Source organism: Physcomitrium patens, chromosome 22 (genome assembly GCF_059467195.1).
Source record: "Physcomitrium patens ecotype Gransden chromosome 22, ASM5946719v1, whole genome shotgun sequence".
Classification (NCBI taxonomy): Eukaryota; Viridiplantae; Streptophyta; class Bryopsida; order Funariales; family Funariaceae; genus Physcomitrium; species Physcomitrium patens.
In genome coordinates, this window is record NC_143431.1 from 6,088,647 (window position 1) to 6,104,519 (window position 15,873).

Genomic DNA, 15,873 nt, shown 5'->3' on the forward strand with positions numbered 1-15,873 from the left:
ATAGATATTTTAAGGTAATGTTTTTTTTAAATTAATAAAAAATTATATAAAGAAATCATAGATTAACATTCTAAAAGGACCAATTGTAAATATTTTTGTAGAAAATCAATATGTGGAAATTTTCGGATTTTTAAATATAATTGTTTTGGATGTGTTTTGTGAAATCAAGCTTAATTGGATGGTAAAATCGAAATTAACTAAAATTTAAGTAAGTTGAAATATTAGATATTATATTTTAAATGCCAATAAGAGTTTTTACAATTTTTAGCAATTTTTTGGTTAAATTGAAATGATTTTTTTGTACATTGATATTTGACTTAATTTTAAATATTCATACAAATTTTTAGAATCATTGAATAGTGCAAAAAGAAGCCATTAAATTTAGAATGTTAAAATCAAAATTAAGAAAAAATTGACATTCAATACCCATGCAAATTTGAAGCATTTTCTTCCAATTTATAAGTTTGGTTGTCTTCAATTTTTGTGTGTTTTTTTTCAACTAGTAGATTGGGATGTATAAAAAATTTAAATTAAAATGAAGAGTTCAAATAATAGTTCTTGAGGTTTTAAATTTGCTTTAAACTTTACATAGGTTTTAATTAGAATTTGTTGAGAATTACTTAAGATTTCATTAGGATTTAATTATGAATTACTTAGGATTTGATTAAATTATTTTATAATTTACATAAGATTTGATTAGGATTTAATTATAATTCAATTAGGATTTATTTAATATTTTTATAGAATTGGATAGGATTTGATTAATATTTCTTTGGAGTTTCTTTGTAAGTTTTTTAGAATTATCAAGGATTTATTTAGGATTTGATTTAAAATTACAAAGGATTGTTTAAGTTTTATTTAGAGTTGATTGGTGTGTGATAAGATTTTTCCAGGATTATTCTAAGGTCAATAAATGAAATTTAGCATCATTAGAAGCTTACTTAAGTTATTCAAAAAAATTATTTAAATTTATATACAATTTTATAGTTTTTTAATATGATTATTTAATTTATTGAAGATCAGACATACAATAGCTGAAATATTTTATCATATTAAAATTTATATTAACTAACGAAATAAGTGATATTTATTTTCATGATACAACATTTTTTGTTTTAATATAAAATCAACTGCTATATCACAATCATTTTTATTTAAATATAAATCTATTTTTATTAATTATTATTTTTTAAAATAAAATATATATAAAAAAATTAATATAAATATTATTTCATGATTTGTATAAAATAAATTATAGTTTTTATTTTATAATTTAAACATATCATTTCAATATTTTACCATTATTTTTTTTTTGATTTTTTATTTGTTTTTTATATTTTATTTATATATTTATTTCTTAAAATTTATGATTTGATATTCATGTCTTTCAATTTTGTAAAAATTATTTACAACAAGACTAAAGTGTGTTAACATAATTTTAGTTTTAATTTATAAATATTATTATATATATATAAATTAAAAATACCTTTTCAACAACACCTTTTTAACAACACCTTTTTTCATTACATAGTTCTAAAAGATTTCACGAGCTTGAGAATCCTTTGATCATTCTGTTTAAGTTCATGGGTTTACTGCAAAGAAAGAGAAAGCTAAGTTCTGCGCTATCAACAACCCCACAGCAACGCTATGCACTTTCTCATCCAAACGGATAGATGACAGACGTCATTCATCGTGGTGTGCGGTTTTAGGGGAAGATCCACACCACGTTCCCATCCTCCGTTCGCAGAAATCCGATCGGCGGTTGAAATTGAATCCGAGTGGCGGATGCGATCCGACGGTGGCGGAGCATCTGCCACTTGGGAGCTATCTGCGACACAATTCCACGAGGGCCACGACTTTGGGTGCATCACATCCCCCCCCCTAGAATGTGACTCTGTGCCAATGACCTATTTGGGGATTGGAGTTAGGGTTTCGAGAGAAGTGTGGCCGGGTGTTGCGTTGCGTTGTGTTGGTGTTTGGATGGGAAGTGTGGAAGTAGAGCGGGGGGGGGGGGGGGGGGGGGGGTGATTTATTGATGGAGAGAGGGATGAATTGAAGACCCCGTTGCGTTGCGATGGGGGACTGGAGCTTTGCCGGCGGAGTGAAGGCGAACCCGGAGTTGTATGCACGGTACGAGGTGCTGGAGAGGTTGGGGGAAGGGACGTATGGGGAGGTGTACAAGGGGCAGAGGAAATCAGATGGGCTCGTGGTGGCTCTGAAGGAGACGCGCGATCCGCAGTGCGCGGCGCGGGAGGTGGAGGCCCTATTGGCATTGAACCATCCGAATGTAGTGAAGTTGATTGAGTATTTCGTGCAGGGTCCCAACCTGATTCTTGTGCTGGAGTTTCTGCCTTCGGACTTGTACCGGGAGTTGGACGGGAGAGATGGCCGGATATCGGAACCGGAAATCAAGGGGTGGATGCTGCAGATTCTGCGCGGAGTGGCGGCATGTCACCGAGCTTCCATACTCCATCGGGATTTGAAGCCTTCCAATTTGCTGGTTGGCGCGGATGGGAGTGTTAAGGTTGCTGACTTCGGTCAAGCCAGAGTGGTCAATCTACAAACAGACGATTTGTTAGGTTAGTTTATTTTATTTTTTCTTCGATTCGGAAGGGATGTTGCAGTCATTGTTGTTGTAATGGTTTTGGCTGTTTGTTTTTATTTGTCATGAATTTCACGATTACAGTTGCCTTGGAATTCCCACCTCGTAAATATAAAAGTGTCTCTAAACGTCTCAATACGTCCGGGTCGTGTGTGCTTGAGTAAAGCTCAAAGCGTTCAACATCTGACCTGAAGGAGATCGTGCCTGCCTATGTTCCACCAGTTGAAAACCCTTTCGATGGAACATGCTCCCGTCAGATCTTTGGAGAATCAGGACGTATGATTATGAATGCCAGCAATCATGGCCATGGATACCAGGACGAGCCTCCCTCAGTGCAAAATTTGCCTTCGCCCCTCCATAACCACGAAATACCGAGAAATGAGGAAGTGACTGTGGAAGATGAAGAGACCGAAAAGGCTGTGCGGGTTTTATGTTTGGAGAGAGTGCACAATGGCACTGAAGGTTATATAAAAGAGGTTGAATGTGCTGAAGAGGGTAGTGCACCTCGTAGGCCAGAAAAGGAAGGTACCATTCGTTTCTGGGATGGGGACCGAGAAAGGTGGGAATCTCCTTATGCCAGTGATGAAGACAAGGGAGTTGAAGATCCTCTCAATTCAAAGTGGTTTCCTGCTGACAGTGATAATGTTAGGCAAGCTGCAAATGGCTTGTTTTTTGATGATGGCTCCTGTCCAGCTGAACCAGTTCCAGGTTACTTTGCATTTGGAGACGCTGAAATTGAGGATAGTGACCAAGAGGAAGGTTATTTGGCGTGTCAGACAGGCTGGTATGGACCTCCCAATGTTCGTGATTTATATGTGAAGGGAATACCCGAGGTTGGCGAAGCGACCTCCCAGAATGAATATGTTGATGAACATTCAAGAGAGGCATTTGAGCCGTACAACGATGAAAATATGTATAAACCTGAAGCCCGCAGTCAGCACGAGGACACACAATCTACGTATTCAGGTGAAAGTGGGAACAAGGGGTCGGATTTGAGTCCATTTGTAGGAACGCGGTGGTACAAAGCTCCAGAGTTACTCTATGGAGCAGTTAAGTATGGTGAAGGGCTGGATATGTGGGCTATCGGTTGCATATTTGCTGAGCTTCTTAGTGGGAAACCTCTATTTCCGGGCGTTACTGACATCGATCAGTTAAGCCGGATCGTGCGAGTGCTTGGAGCTCCAAATGATATTGTCTGGCCTGGCGTATCATCGTTACCGGATTTTGACAAAATTTCATTTTCAGACCAACGGGATCTTCTTTCTTTCCGGAAGCTCATCCCCCAAGCATCTACATCAGCATTGAAGTTCCTTGAGAAGTTTCTTGTTTATGATCCTGAGCGAAGACTTAGTGCAGAGACTGCACTCAAGGATGTTTATTTTCTGGAAGACCCATCGCCTGTTCCTGGGGATTTGAAAATGCCAAGCTTCAGGAGAGACAGCAGCCCTTCAGAGGATTGGGGAGAGTGGCGTGACCCGGGTTCACCTTTTTCCGACTTTGAGATATTGGATTCAGCTCCCTAGGTAGATACAATTATGTACATTCGTCGTCATAGGATTGTATAGTTTCCACTTCGGAATTTGAGACGTCGCTATATAAACAGCGCGGTCCCAAACCAAAGAACACATTTGGTATATAAATTTTATGAATCAATCTATGGATTCAATTAATCCAGTAGAGTTGGTATCACTGTCTTAATAAATATTTAATTTATCAAAACTACAAATATTTAGATACTAATGCAAACACATATATACAGGACTAAGTAAATAAAGTATTAAGTAAGAATCATAGATATCATTTTTTTTATGTATATAACTTTATTTTCCTTAGAGATTAATTTTTTTTAACCTACCATGCCAAAACTTTGCACAGTAAGCAATGCCAAAAAATAAGATAAAATGAAGTAAAGCAAATGAAAAAATCCACTGTGCATTAGACAATATTTTCTAAATATAACATAGAGGAATGGATTGTATTACATTAGGCAATACAATTTTAAAAGATTATATAGAAAATGGATTATAAAAAACTAAATACTTAACAAATAAATTACATTAGTATAACATACTTGCTTTTACTCCTCCTAGCATTCCAATGGATGTAAAAAGAAAATGATAAATCTTCCTAGTTTTATAAGAATAAAACCATTCTTATTCACAAGTAGTTAGAAACCTTATGTGTGTTATAAATAGTTCAAGAGCAGTTTGTGTTTGCACAACTACTAGTATAGCATGTACAATTTTTCTTTTCTATATATTCAAAACATTAAAATAATTTTGATGTATATAAAAGGCACTTTCTCTTGAAGAATCAAATATCTAGCTAGAGAAAATGAAGGCTTGATTTATCAATGTATTGATGTTGATTGGATTGGTGACAAAGACACTAAAAACTATGCTTCTTGATAGAAGCATAATTTTCTTGAGTAACAATAAATATCAAATAGTAGCATGTTCTTTAACTTTATTTGAATATAAGGTTTTAGTTGATGCAATAGTAAAAGAAATATAGTTTAGAAGATTACTCTTAAAATTAAAATTTATATGAATTTATTTTACAACCACATATTATAATAGCTAGAATATCATAGCTTTAATAGAAAGTCCTAAATCTTATTTTTAAAATAGTTATGTGGATGTGTAGTATCTTTTTAAAGAAAAAAACTTCAACTAAAGAAATTCAACTTTTATGTACTTCTAAAGACAAAAGATATTTTTATAATTTTTTTGTAAAAATATATGATTCTATTGTATGCATGTATTGAAGATGACTTTATTGGATAGTCTTTGCATTCTTCTTAAAAAACATACACAACCAAAAATTCAAATTTAGCTCTTATTTTGTTTTAATTGAATAGAATATTTTCTCTTCTTTGTTTTAATCAAATAAGGAATAGAAGACATAGAAGCACATCTGTATTATATAATTTGTATTTCTAATATTATCAATACAAAAGAAAAAATACACATTAAAATTTATAATAAAAAAAATTATTTTATTCTTATTTAAAACATCTATATTTAGAAATTTTAGTTGCTGTTATACTTTTAACTAATTTTAGTAATTATAATAAAACAAATGTATTGTGACACCACATCTTAATCATTTTAGAAATAGAACATTCTTGGATGTCTTTGTAAATGCACCTCAATCTCTTGTGTAGTATTCTACATTATATACCATGATAAACTTTGCTTCATTTAGACAAAATAACTTTTATTTAATAAATTTTTTATTTATACTTTTAATATTGACTCAATTGACTTTAGCAATTGTTTAGTGGTTACTTAAACAACATTTTTTTTTTTTGTTAATTGATGAATCTTAACATATCTACTCTGTTGTTTTATTAAATGTAATATTTTTTTAACAAATCTTTGGTCAATAAATCAAATTTTCATTTAATTTAAGAAAAAAAAAAACTAGTGTCTTAAAATAAATGATTTGTAATTGGATACTCGTAAAGATACATAACATTAAAAACTTACTTTGATGTGTTTCTAATAAAATGGTGCAAACATTGAATATATAGGCATATAAGTTTAAGACTAATCAATTAATAATGTTATAGATTTTATAGCATAAAATAGCTAAGAAGTAGTTTCTTAAATTATATATTTTAATTGGTGCTTTGTTGTACAAAACACTTAGCCTTCAATATGAAATTTAGTCATAAATTTGATATATTTGGATATAAGCTTAAATAATCTCTAACATCTCATATTAGATTTATTAAAAACTTTTCTAAATATTTGTGATTTTGTTTTTATTATACTTTCCAATAAATTACATTCTTTATTTGTTTAAGAAAAATAAAACTCTTATTTTTTATGAAAATTTTCTAAACCACATTACTATTATATCTAATTTTATTACTAATAAATAATAATTATTATAAATATAAATAATTTAACTTTCAAATATTTTACAACTTTAAAATAAAAACAATGAAAGTGCTCAATACAAAAAATAATTAAATTTAGTAATATACTTTATATATTATTATACTTGAGGATTAATTTATTGGTTTATATTCTTAAAAATTTTAATGGAATATTTATATTACTATGACAATATATTTATAAATCTAATTAAATAATGTATATTTTACACATATTAAAATTATAAATTAAAGCCTTGTTTTTTCAAGGTAGTACTATAATAAGGTCAAAAACTATTTTAGTATATCATTGCTACAAACAATTATAGCAAAGACATTTTCCAACTTCTACATCTTAAACATATTTTAACAATGTCATACATACATCTACAATCACACAATTATTATTTAATAGATTTTTTATACTTACTATAATTTATTATATTTTTATTTATAAATTAAAATACAAAAAATATATGTATATATATATATATATATATATATTAATAAATAAATTATAATATTTTTATTAATATATCTTAAATTATATTTTTAGTAGGTAAGTATTTTTTTGGATCATGTTTTTAATTTTCATTTTAAAATATCAAATAAATCTAAATAATTCTATAGATTCTATCAAAAAAATATTGTTTAAAAAATACAAGTAATAGATTAGATTCTATTGACAAAAAGGTGGACATTTAAGCAATTAGAGACAATATAAATTTGTTATGTTCTAAATATCATAGATTATAAATGTTTGTGTCAAATTGGTTATAATTTATTTATTTATGATAAATATAAAGAATGTATTTCAAGATATATTATTTTATAAAATTTAATCTAATTAATAATCTAATTTTTTTTTATTAAATTTATGTAATTTATATGTATTAATAAATAATATAAAAAAAACAATAGTATCCTAAACATCTAATAATCTAACTTCAATTTTTAGTTCAAATCCTCCTAAAAGTATACCTAATACTATCCCATTATACACAATTATCTAATATATTAAATCTCAATAAATTTTTGGAGGTATTAAAAACAACTTATCTCATATGTTGAGTAGAAAAGAAACATAAATAAAAATATTGAGTAGAAAAAGAAGATTCTATGAAGGAGATATTAATAGAAGAGAAAATAAACATAAAATGAAAAATAGAACTATTGAGTTTAAGAATTTAATTAAAAGTAAAAAAAATTGTATAGTAAAATACCACACTTTAAATCAATTGAATGTTAGTAAAGAGAATTGTAATCTCTTACATAAAACATCTCAAGAAGGGGACAAATACACAGAATAAATAGCTGAGACAAAACAACGTTCTCGTTGGCTGCATGCATCTGTCTTGGTTGAATGAAAAGAGAAATGCTGGAGTGCACAGAGCCTTAACAGAACATAAAGTTTTGTGTTAAACAATGTAATTGCTGCATGTATCTCTCTTTGTTTTCATCAAAAATGTTCAATTACTCAGTTTCAACGTTTAAATGTGTGCAGATTAACGCATCTCGATATTGCAGATCGGTATGTGCAGATTATCACTTCTCGGTATGGCAGATTACCTCATTGCGGTATGCATCACTGGAACGGCACGGATTACGATCAAGTAAGTGCGGTTGCAACTAGCATTGTAACATTCAAAAACATTATATGCTTTGAGGATTCAAATATAATTTCCGACAATAGCCTGAGATGATTCATTCATTTGTAAGCCATCGTAAGTATCCATGGATGTTTTTTGTTTAATTCAGATATTTGCTGTGCAGATACTTAGAGAATATCCAAAGCTCGAAAACATTTTTAGGATTTGATGTGGATCCAGTAGCACATTGTGAGGCAAAGTCTTTATTTCTTCATAAGTTTGGTTGTGAATATTGTATTGAAAATTGTATGCTTTTGATATGTGCCACAGGTAACAGAGGAGCAACTCACAGCTTGAAAAGGACAACTCACTGTTTGTTGAAGTGCCTCTGATTCGACTGAAATTGTGATGTTTTGGACTTTTAGAGGTGCACTTTGTGTACATTAAAGGTTCATCTAGGAAACCTTCCAGATACAGCTGACAAATGCGACGCCGAGTTGTTGGAATGTATTTCAACTGCGTTTGACGGCTACTCCACTAAAAAGAAAACAAGTTCCCGCTAGCATAACTGAACCCAAGCAACTTATTTATTATGAGGGAACATGAACAGCTAGTAAGATATTGTTGCCGGTTTCAATTATGTCAGTTGCAAATTATGAGTCTTCTATCACCTGAATCTTTTCCTGTCCTGGTTTTCAATAGGAAGTTGAGTAGTGTGATGTAATGGTGAGGAATACCAGACACTCAGTGATGGTGTTGATCCTGCAGTGTTGAAGCTGATCGGAGATTCACGAGTTGTGGTGGCAGAAAGTAGCTTCAAACATACCCTTGAACTTGCTCATTTCCAAGTTGTGGAGATATCAGGGAACCCGTGCACAGGAGAATGGGCGATAACATGTATGGACAGGTATTTCAGAGCACATATGCTTATGTGAAGTTCATGCTCAGCAGATCACTTTTTGGAGTATCATTTACAGCGGGAACTCACTATGTGAGTGCATTGAGTATTTACCAAGTATAAGATTTGAACAAAAAACGGCTGATCTACAACTGAAGCATACTAATTGATCTTGCATACAGTAACTGTTCTAGATAACCCGACTTGAACAAATTTTTATTCAAATTTTGGTGCACAGCTCGAAGGGAGCTTTTTAAGAAGTCTAAAATATAATGTAAATAGCAGTTGGTCTTTTACAGGTGTTTCCCCTGACTTTTTGCTGTAGTTGTGAGGGTTACGTGGGAGCGATTGGAGATGCAACACTCTTGTTTCCAAGAGTTGATCGTTTTTGATCACTGAGAGAGTAGTCAAAATATAGTATCAATGGGAGAGTTCACACTTTCAGGACAAATTCTAGCCAATTTACGGCTCGACTTCAGAATCACGCATGAACGGAAATGCAAACGAAAGGGCATTGTGTGAGTGAAATGTTGTGATCACCCCGTACATGAATTATCATCAACAGGTCACATTCTGGGGGCGAAGCACCAGCGTCAATATTGCACAATTTTGGAGAAGTCAGTGTGAGGAGGTGAATTTCCAACCCTTGACAGTGACAGTTGTGCGAAGTCTACATTCAGATCAAGGCAGCCGGCTTTCATTCATTCCCAGGGCAGTGTAGGAATCAGACTGATAAATAGTCAATCCTCAGCAAACGCATTCCGCGTCCGAGTAGGACTGGGGCGACAATTTCTCATCATCACATCCACACTTGCACATTGCAACAAAAAGAGATCAAGCCGTAGGACCAAGGGATCAGACTGACGTGCAAATCATGAGTCCCAACCCACATGATGTGTCCCAAGGATACATTCGGGCAAGGCGAATAAGTCTCACCATCCCCCCACATTTTAATTTCGGAATTCAGAATAAGAGTTATTCTATCCTCAAAAAACACGCGATGTTGCGTTGGGCTGCAGCGACAATCTCTCCTCCACATTCTATACTGCAGTATAATAAGGATCAGCAAAACTTCGGACAGTAGAACGACTCTGCCCTGGCAGAAAATGCAAAGAGAAGGCCCACGCTTTCTACTTGAAACATTAATAAATCCGTAAAGACCTCGGAGTATAGTACATGACCTGCTACAATACGAAAAGACAAATAACCACACAAGACTAAGAAAAAGGGCACAGAAAGCAATCGAGATGAAGTGCGAGCTTCGATGGACTCGTGAGGACTGAGAGCGGGAGGGAAGGTTATGGAAGGTGAGGGGGTTCGGAAGGGGCCCGAACGAAACCCTAAAACGTGTCCGTCCGACGTTTTCATTCATCTATGGATGTGACAACTCAGTTCATTCGTGCGGGTAAGTCATTTCCAAGAACCTGATTACACTTAAGTGATTAGAAAATTAGCAAGACATCGCGGAAATTATGTTCACCAGCAGAACGAGTTAAGAATAGGGGCATGAAAAAGGTAATTACAGTTAGTATGTATATTGATTTACAAATGTAAAGTTTAGAAATAAGATATTAGGTTAAGGTTTGCTTCTTGATATTTTTGCTTCCAAGAAACAAACAAATAACAATGATTTATTAACTTTTAGTAATTCAGTATAAGATTTAAATCTTATTCGGTTTCATGAAGACTTTGAAAATGGTTGAAATTGAATTTTTTATATACATATTGTGTTAACACAATAACACCTCTATCAATTGATTTCATTGAAAACTATTAACAATTATCCATAGTATTAATAATATATATATATATATATATATATATATATTAATATACTAAAATCATATATAATAATAATATTATTAATATTATAGTTCAATTAATATAATAGTTTGATTGATGCATTGCTAATTTGTGATACCAAAGAAAGATTTTTATGTTTTGTTTTAAGTAAATTTAATTAATTTTGACAAACATTTTTTAATTAAAATAAGCATGTTAAAAATATAACGGTTTTTTAAAATTAAGATTACAAGTACTAATTTTTATAATCACAATATTCACAATATAACACTGAATGTTAGCTTGATGTCTACTATTTGAAACTTATAAAGAGTATTATTTGATATACTTAATATAAAAAATATATTTTTTAGATTTTTTAACATTTATTATAAAAAATTAAAAATATACTATATAAATTTATATATGTATATTTGTGCATCTTCTAATATTTAGTGTACTTGAATATATGTGATCTCTTATTTGAAACTATAAATTTTAAATGAAAATTGCCAACTTTTTCTAAAAGTAAAATTAGAAAAATGTGAAACAATGATTATTTCAAAAAAATGACAATAACTAATGACCACCTAAGCAATTATGAACAAATGAGTATTGACTTTTTTTTGTTAATGTTGTTTTGATTAGTTAGTTATTAATATTTTTTGTTCTTTTTTGAATTTTATTTTTATTTTTATTCAAATTTTGACTTTAGTACATCCTTGAATGTGTAATAGAATTTTTGCTTTCTTATGGTTAAACTTTACAAGTAGTTCCTTGAACAAAATTAACTAATTTTTTGCATATTTTCTATGGCTTGTGGCAAGGGTTTCCACTGGTATCTATCAAATTTACTTATATATGTAACAAATATGATATCTCTATTTCTAAAGTCTTTTGTATTTAAACAATTGTTGTAATTTAAACAATATATGTATGTGACAGATTTTATACCAACAAAATATTTAAATGTGCTGTTGTAGTAAAATAGATGTTAGAATGTTTGAATTTTGTATCATATGTAACAACATCTTGGATTTTATAAATCTAGTTACTATATATCAATTTTAAACACAAATAATGAAATTGACAACTTCATGAATAAAACTCAATTCAATGACAAGATGAACTTGGCGAACTAACCCTTTAAATATGTTCGGTGATTTATCAAGAGAAACCAAACAAAACATGTAAAAAACAGCAAAATAATTCACCAACAAACTACATGTTGATTTATTCATGCAACAAGTACACACCTGTAGTTTTTTTTTTAAATACACACACTTTGAATTAATATGGTTTTTGAAAAAATGTTGTCAGCTCTGTTATCTTTAGAACTGACAAAGTATATTGGTTGTGAATTGTTACTCAAATTTAAGTTGGCATGTTTCATGATGCTATACCTCTGTTGTTCCGACCACTTCGAGCTTTCAATATTCTGCTTCAACTGAACTATATAAATGAAAAGCTGCAATAAAGATAGTTGCCGTACTCATTAACCAACATAAGATAAGGAAGGAGAAAAAACTAAAATTCGGCACGGCAAGGACTTGGCATTGAGAAGCAATATCAAACAATTGCCAAAGTTTTGTCACAATTCATTGCAGAATACCTAGACAATACATGCAAAAAGATACAGATCTATCAACAAGATGATGAATCCCATCACAAACTCTTTTTGATGCTTCTCTGTTCGCATGAAGTTCAAAAATAAGCGGCGTCCATTCGACTCTTATGAAGCTGGAAAGCAGGAGTCACCCAAGCTCCACAACTACATTGCATGCCAGACCAATTGAAGTTGCCCAACCTTGCCTCACACTTCACACATTGGAGCTTGCCCTCCACAACTCCCTCTTCCACTGTAAATCAAAACCAAGCAATCAAGCTTCTAGAATGTCAGAAACGAAGAGACTACACTCGGAAGCATACAACTGCTCACAAATCAAATGCTACCCTGGTATTTAATCTGAAGTACATTTAATTATAGGGTTCTCATCATAAAGCAATAAGCCGTATGTCTATTGAAATCAAATCACTCAAAAGACCTGCACTGCTATAACGAAGTTTCAAGAGATTAAGAACAATTGATGCAGTAGATATCTTTCTTTGAGGTATGGTTGGTATTAACTTCCGCTCTTAACACATGCAGAATCAATCAAAAGATAAAGTAATCTCAATCATCTTAGTAAAAGACGTTATTCAAAAATGCTTAATTAGTCTCTTTTTAGCGAGTTCCTGACCAGCACGTATGCCATCACTAGATGCACTTGTTGGGTAGCAATAAACTAAATGATATCGAAAATGCAAAGAGAGCAAACCTGCTGTCATCCATTGCATGGGTTCAACAAACATTGATGTGCACACTGGTGCTTGAGTGTACATTCCCTCTTTACCGCCTCTTTTTTGCCACTTGAACGCAGACTCTCCACCACCAACATCATGCCCTATCACATTTTCATCCCGAGCAACAACTCTCCGACACTTTTTGCACCGATATACAGTGGAACGTTCCGTCCCACTCTCAATGGTATTTGAAGGTGCTGGTAATTTGACAGTGGCAGAGCCAGGATCTGAAGCGTAGCTTGAGCTCTCCATCACTTCTCCTTTTGCAAAAGATTCACCTGCCATAAGAAACAGGGATTGCATGATGCGGATGCTCGGCAGGCAAAATGCGTAATTATATCGCCCTCTCGCCATAAAATTGCAGATTATCAACTAAATCTGATATACTTTTCTTAACTTATATAAGCGTGCAACAAATGGACTACGATGAAACGGGCATCTACGATAACAGAGGAGGTCGCAAATGTGTAGAATGCTACAACAGTTAGCATCACAATACAAGGAATCTTACCAAGAAATTTAACTTTGAACTTCTTGTAGGAAGAGCTGTCTCGATCGATTTTGTTTCCCATGCTCTCAAAGATTGCCAACTGCGCAGTTCCATCCACGGATACAAACATACAACTCAAGATTTCATAGACGCTCAAAATCCTTTCGTGCTGAAATTATTGTTGAATAAATGTCAGTAATTGTGTGCTGAAAATTACCTGCTCCATGAATCCATCATTGGGATGCACACCTGGACTTATTCGGCGCAATGACTTCAATGCAGCTTCAGAATCACACACATCAATCAGACTTTGTGCTGAAAACCCCGTAAATCAGAATGTTGTCTAGCTAACAACGCTGAATATTTAACTAGATTGATATTATTCACAAGGGGGTTTTACTCATAACTAGCAGTTATTCACAAAAAACTCAGAATTGATATTAAGACATCAAGATACAGATGTAAAGTCCACCTATGGAAGAAACAAGAGAAAGGATGCAAACCAGCGGCGGACAGGTGTTCCTTCTGCATTAAGTATGCGGTCACTACAGCTGCACTGCACGTAAACCACTCCAACGATCACAAGTCAGAAAAATGCTACAATCCGTAAACCCTAAACCCTAAATCCTAAATCGAGCACTCATGAATGTAAAGTCACCATTGGGATGAATATCAACCAGTATTTTTCCTTTTTTTTATTTTTCCTCACAACAAAGATTCAATCGGAAATATCTCGTGCCTCAGAAGATCAATACAAATTGAACAAGCATCACTTAATCCTTAAACCCGACATCCTGAGGTCCACCACACAAGAGAGCTCTAACTGCAGGTCTGGAAAGAGTACATTTTTCAGAGTTGTACATGTGCGTCCAACTGCTTCCGACATTACCAAGAAACTGATTTGTGAAACTAGAACACTAAAATTGATTATCCAAGTAGTGTTTTGAACTACAGGGTTGCAAAAGTGCGGCAGAAGTACCTGCGTGAAACACCGGCCGCGCAATGAACCAAGACACCACCACGAGATCTGCCTTTCTCAATAAACTCCAAGCAACTCTCCAAATTGTCCAAGAGGTTCTGCGAATCCTCATCCAGCATAGGAACGGCCAGTTTGTGCAGATTCTCTGCCCCTTGTGTATGAGCCGACGTCTTCGAATCCAAGAGACTGGAGGATGAGCCCACAAGGGATAGAACATGAGAAACTAAAGGAACTTCCGAGGCCTTCACTGCCGCCGCATCACCCAAATCGCCGATGTAAATCCCCTCTCTGACTTCCCTCATAATTTCTAACCTTTTGATGTATATCTCTAGGAACCAAAACCAATACCCCAAGCCTATGCTCTCCTTTACCCAGTACCTAATAGATTCACGTCACAAAGACCACTCGGTGCCAGACCGTCGCGGGATTTCTAACTAATGCACGAGTCAAATTTGGGAGTGAAATACTCGAAATTCACCGTCAATAGTTCCGCATAAACATGGCACAATCTCACGAGAAACCGCCAGTGTCGAAGATCGTTGTAAATTTCAACAGCATGACAGACCTAACATCCCCGTCAACAGCTCCACCAAAGTAAACACAAGCAACAGCTAGATGATACTACAAATGGTACCCTGCTTGGCTAGACAAGCTCAATGGCCAGAACTAAGCTCTTGGTCACACTGCCGTTGACCGTTCAGATTGCATTTAAAGGCTATTTCCAAGTCAGTTCAAAACCCTGGTGGCTCCAACAGCTGGAGCGTTATGGTATTGGTTCTGGTCCACAATTATAGATTCTCTTGTTGTGCATATGCTCGTGAATATGTTAAGTGCAATGTTACTACGTTGCTACTAAAAAGTTTCCTCATGAGGATAAAGAAAGGCTCGGAGGTTGGGAATGAACAACTAAACAATGATTTCAATTTTGTCCTTTGCCGAAATGATAGTAGGCAGGTCCACAATACTGAACTTCAGTTTTGTACCCGGGTGCACATGCTTCCCCACCTCCAACAACAAGAGGTGAGCACGTACATTGTCAAGTGAGTTCCTTTCCAACAAAGGAAGAAAAGAAACATGAGATCGTACAAGAAAGTCTCATGATTCAGAAACGAGAACCAAGATTTCAGGCGCAATAGAGCATCAGTAACCCCCCAACTGTGACCTGAAACAGTCGCAACTCACTCAAATGGGTTAAGTAAGAAATCCATAGACATACACAGGCTTTACTGCCACCGCTGAGTGACCTCAGCTGGAAGGCGAAAAAAGAATTAAATTTAGCTTTGAGCTAACGTCAAGTGACGCTTGAA

General features: G+C 33.6%; 2 protein-coding genes and 1 non-coding gene across 4 annotated transcripts; 1 reads left to right on the forward strand and 2 right to left on the reverse strand.

Moving 5' to 3' along the window:
- The first annotated feature begins 1,934 nt into the window (after nucleotides 1-1,934).
- LOC112275322 (cyclin-dependent kinase F-1) lies at nucleotides 1,935-4,276 on the forward strand. The gene is made up of 2 exons (XM_024505592.3): nucleotides 1,935-2,579; nucleotides 2,825-4,276. The coding sequence occupies exons 1-2, from the start codon at nucleotides 2,075-2,077 to the stop codon at nucleotides 4,123-4,125; spliced, it is 1,806 nt and encodes a 601-aa protein (XP_024361360.1). The 5' UTR covers nucleotides 1,935-2,074; the 3' UTR covers nucleotides 4,126-4,276.
- Nucleotides 4,277-9,693: 5,417 nt separating this feature from the next.
- On the reverse strand, nucleotides 9,694-9,779 carry LOC112275418 (small nucleolar RNA U31b). Its single transcript, XR_002967731.1, has one exon. It is a non-coding gene; the product is annotated as a small nucleolar RNA U31b (small nucleolar RNA).
- Nucleotides 9,780-12,276: 2,497 nt separating this feature from the next.
- Nucleotides 12,277-15,309, reverse strand: LOC112275128 (uncharacterized). Of its 2 annotated transcripts, none has more exons than XM_024505181.3 (6): nucleotides 14,567-15,309; nucleotides 14,091-14,143; nucleotides 13,805-13,869; nucleotides 13,609-13,687; nucleotides 13,073-13,375; nucleotides 12,277-12,613 (listed from the first exon to the last, which is right to left on the reverse strand). In XM_024505181.3, exons 1-6 carry the CDS (start codon nucleotides 14,866-14,868, stop codon nucleotides 12,459-12,461), a joined length of 957 nt encoding a protein of 318 aa, XP_024360949.1. In that variant the 5' UTR covers nucleotides 14,869-15,309; the 3' UTR covers nucleotides 12,277-12,458. The 2 variants fall into 2 exon arrangements, with proteins under 2 accessions (XP_024360949.1, XP_024360951.2); XM_024505183.3 differs by having other exon boundaries at nucleotides 14,091-14,138; nucleotides 14,567-14,958.
- Nucleotides 15,310-15,873: the final 564 nt, after the last annotated feature.

Excerpts from the sequence above, each read along its gene's own strand:
- LOC112275322 (XM_024505592.3), top strand. The coding sequence starts at position 2,075 with ATGGGGGACTGGAGCTTTGCCGGCGGAGTGAAGGCGAACCCGGAGTTG. Across the intron at positions 2,580-2,824 it reads ACAAACAGACGATTTGTTAG|TTGAAAACCCTTTCGATGGA; the intron begins GTTAGTTTATTT and ends ATGTTCCACCAG.
- LOC112275128 (XM_024505181.3), bottom strand. The coding sequence starts at position 14,868 with ATGAGGGAAGTCAGAGAGGGGATTTACATCGGCGATTTGGGTGATGCG. Across the intron at positions 13,870-14,090 it reads GGAACACCTGTCCGCCGCTG|CTGCATTGAAGTCATTGCGC; the intron begins GTTTGCATCCTT and ends GTGATTCTGAAG. Across the intron at positions 13,688-13,804 it reads ATGATGGATTCATGGAGCAG|TTGGCAATCTTTGAGAGCAT; the intron begins GTAATTTTCAGC and ends GGAACTGCGCAG.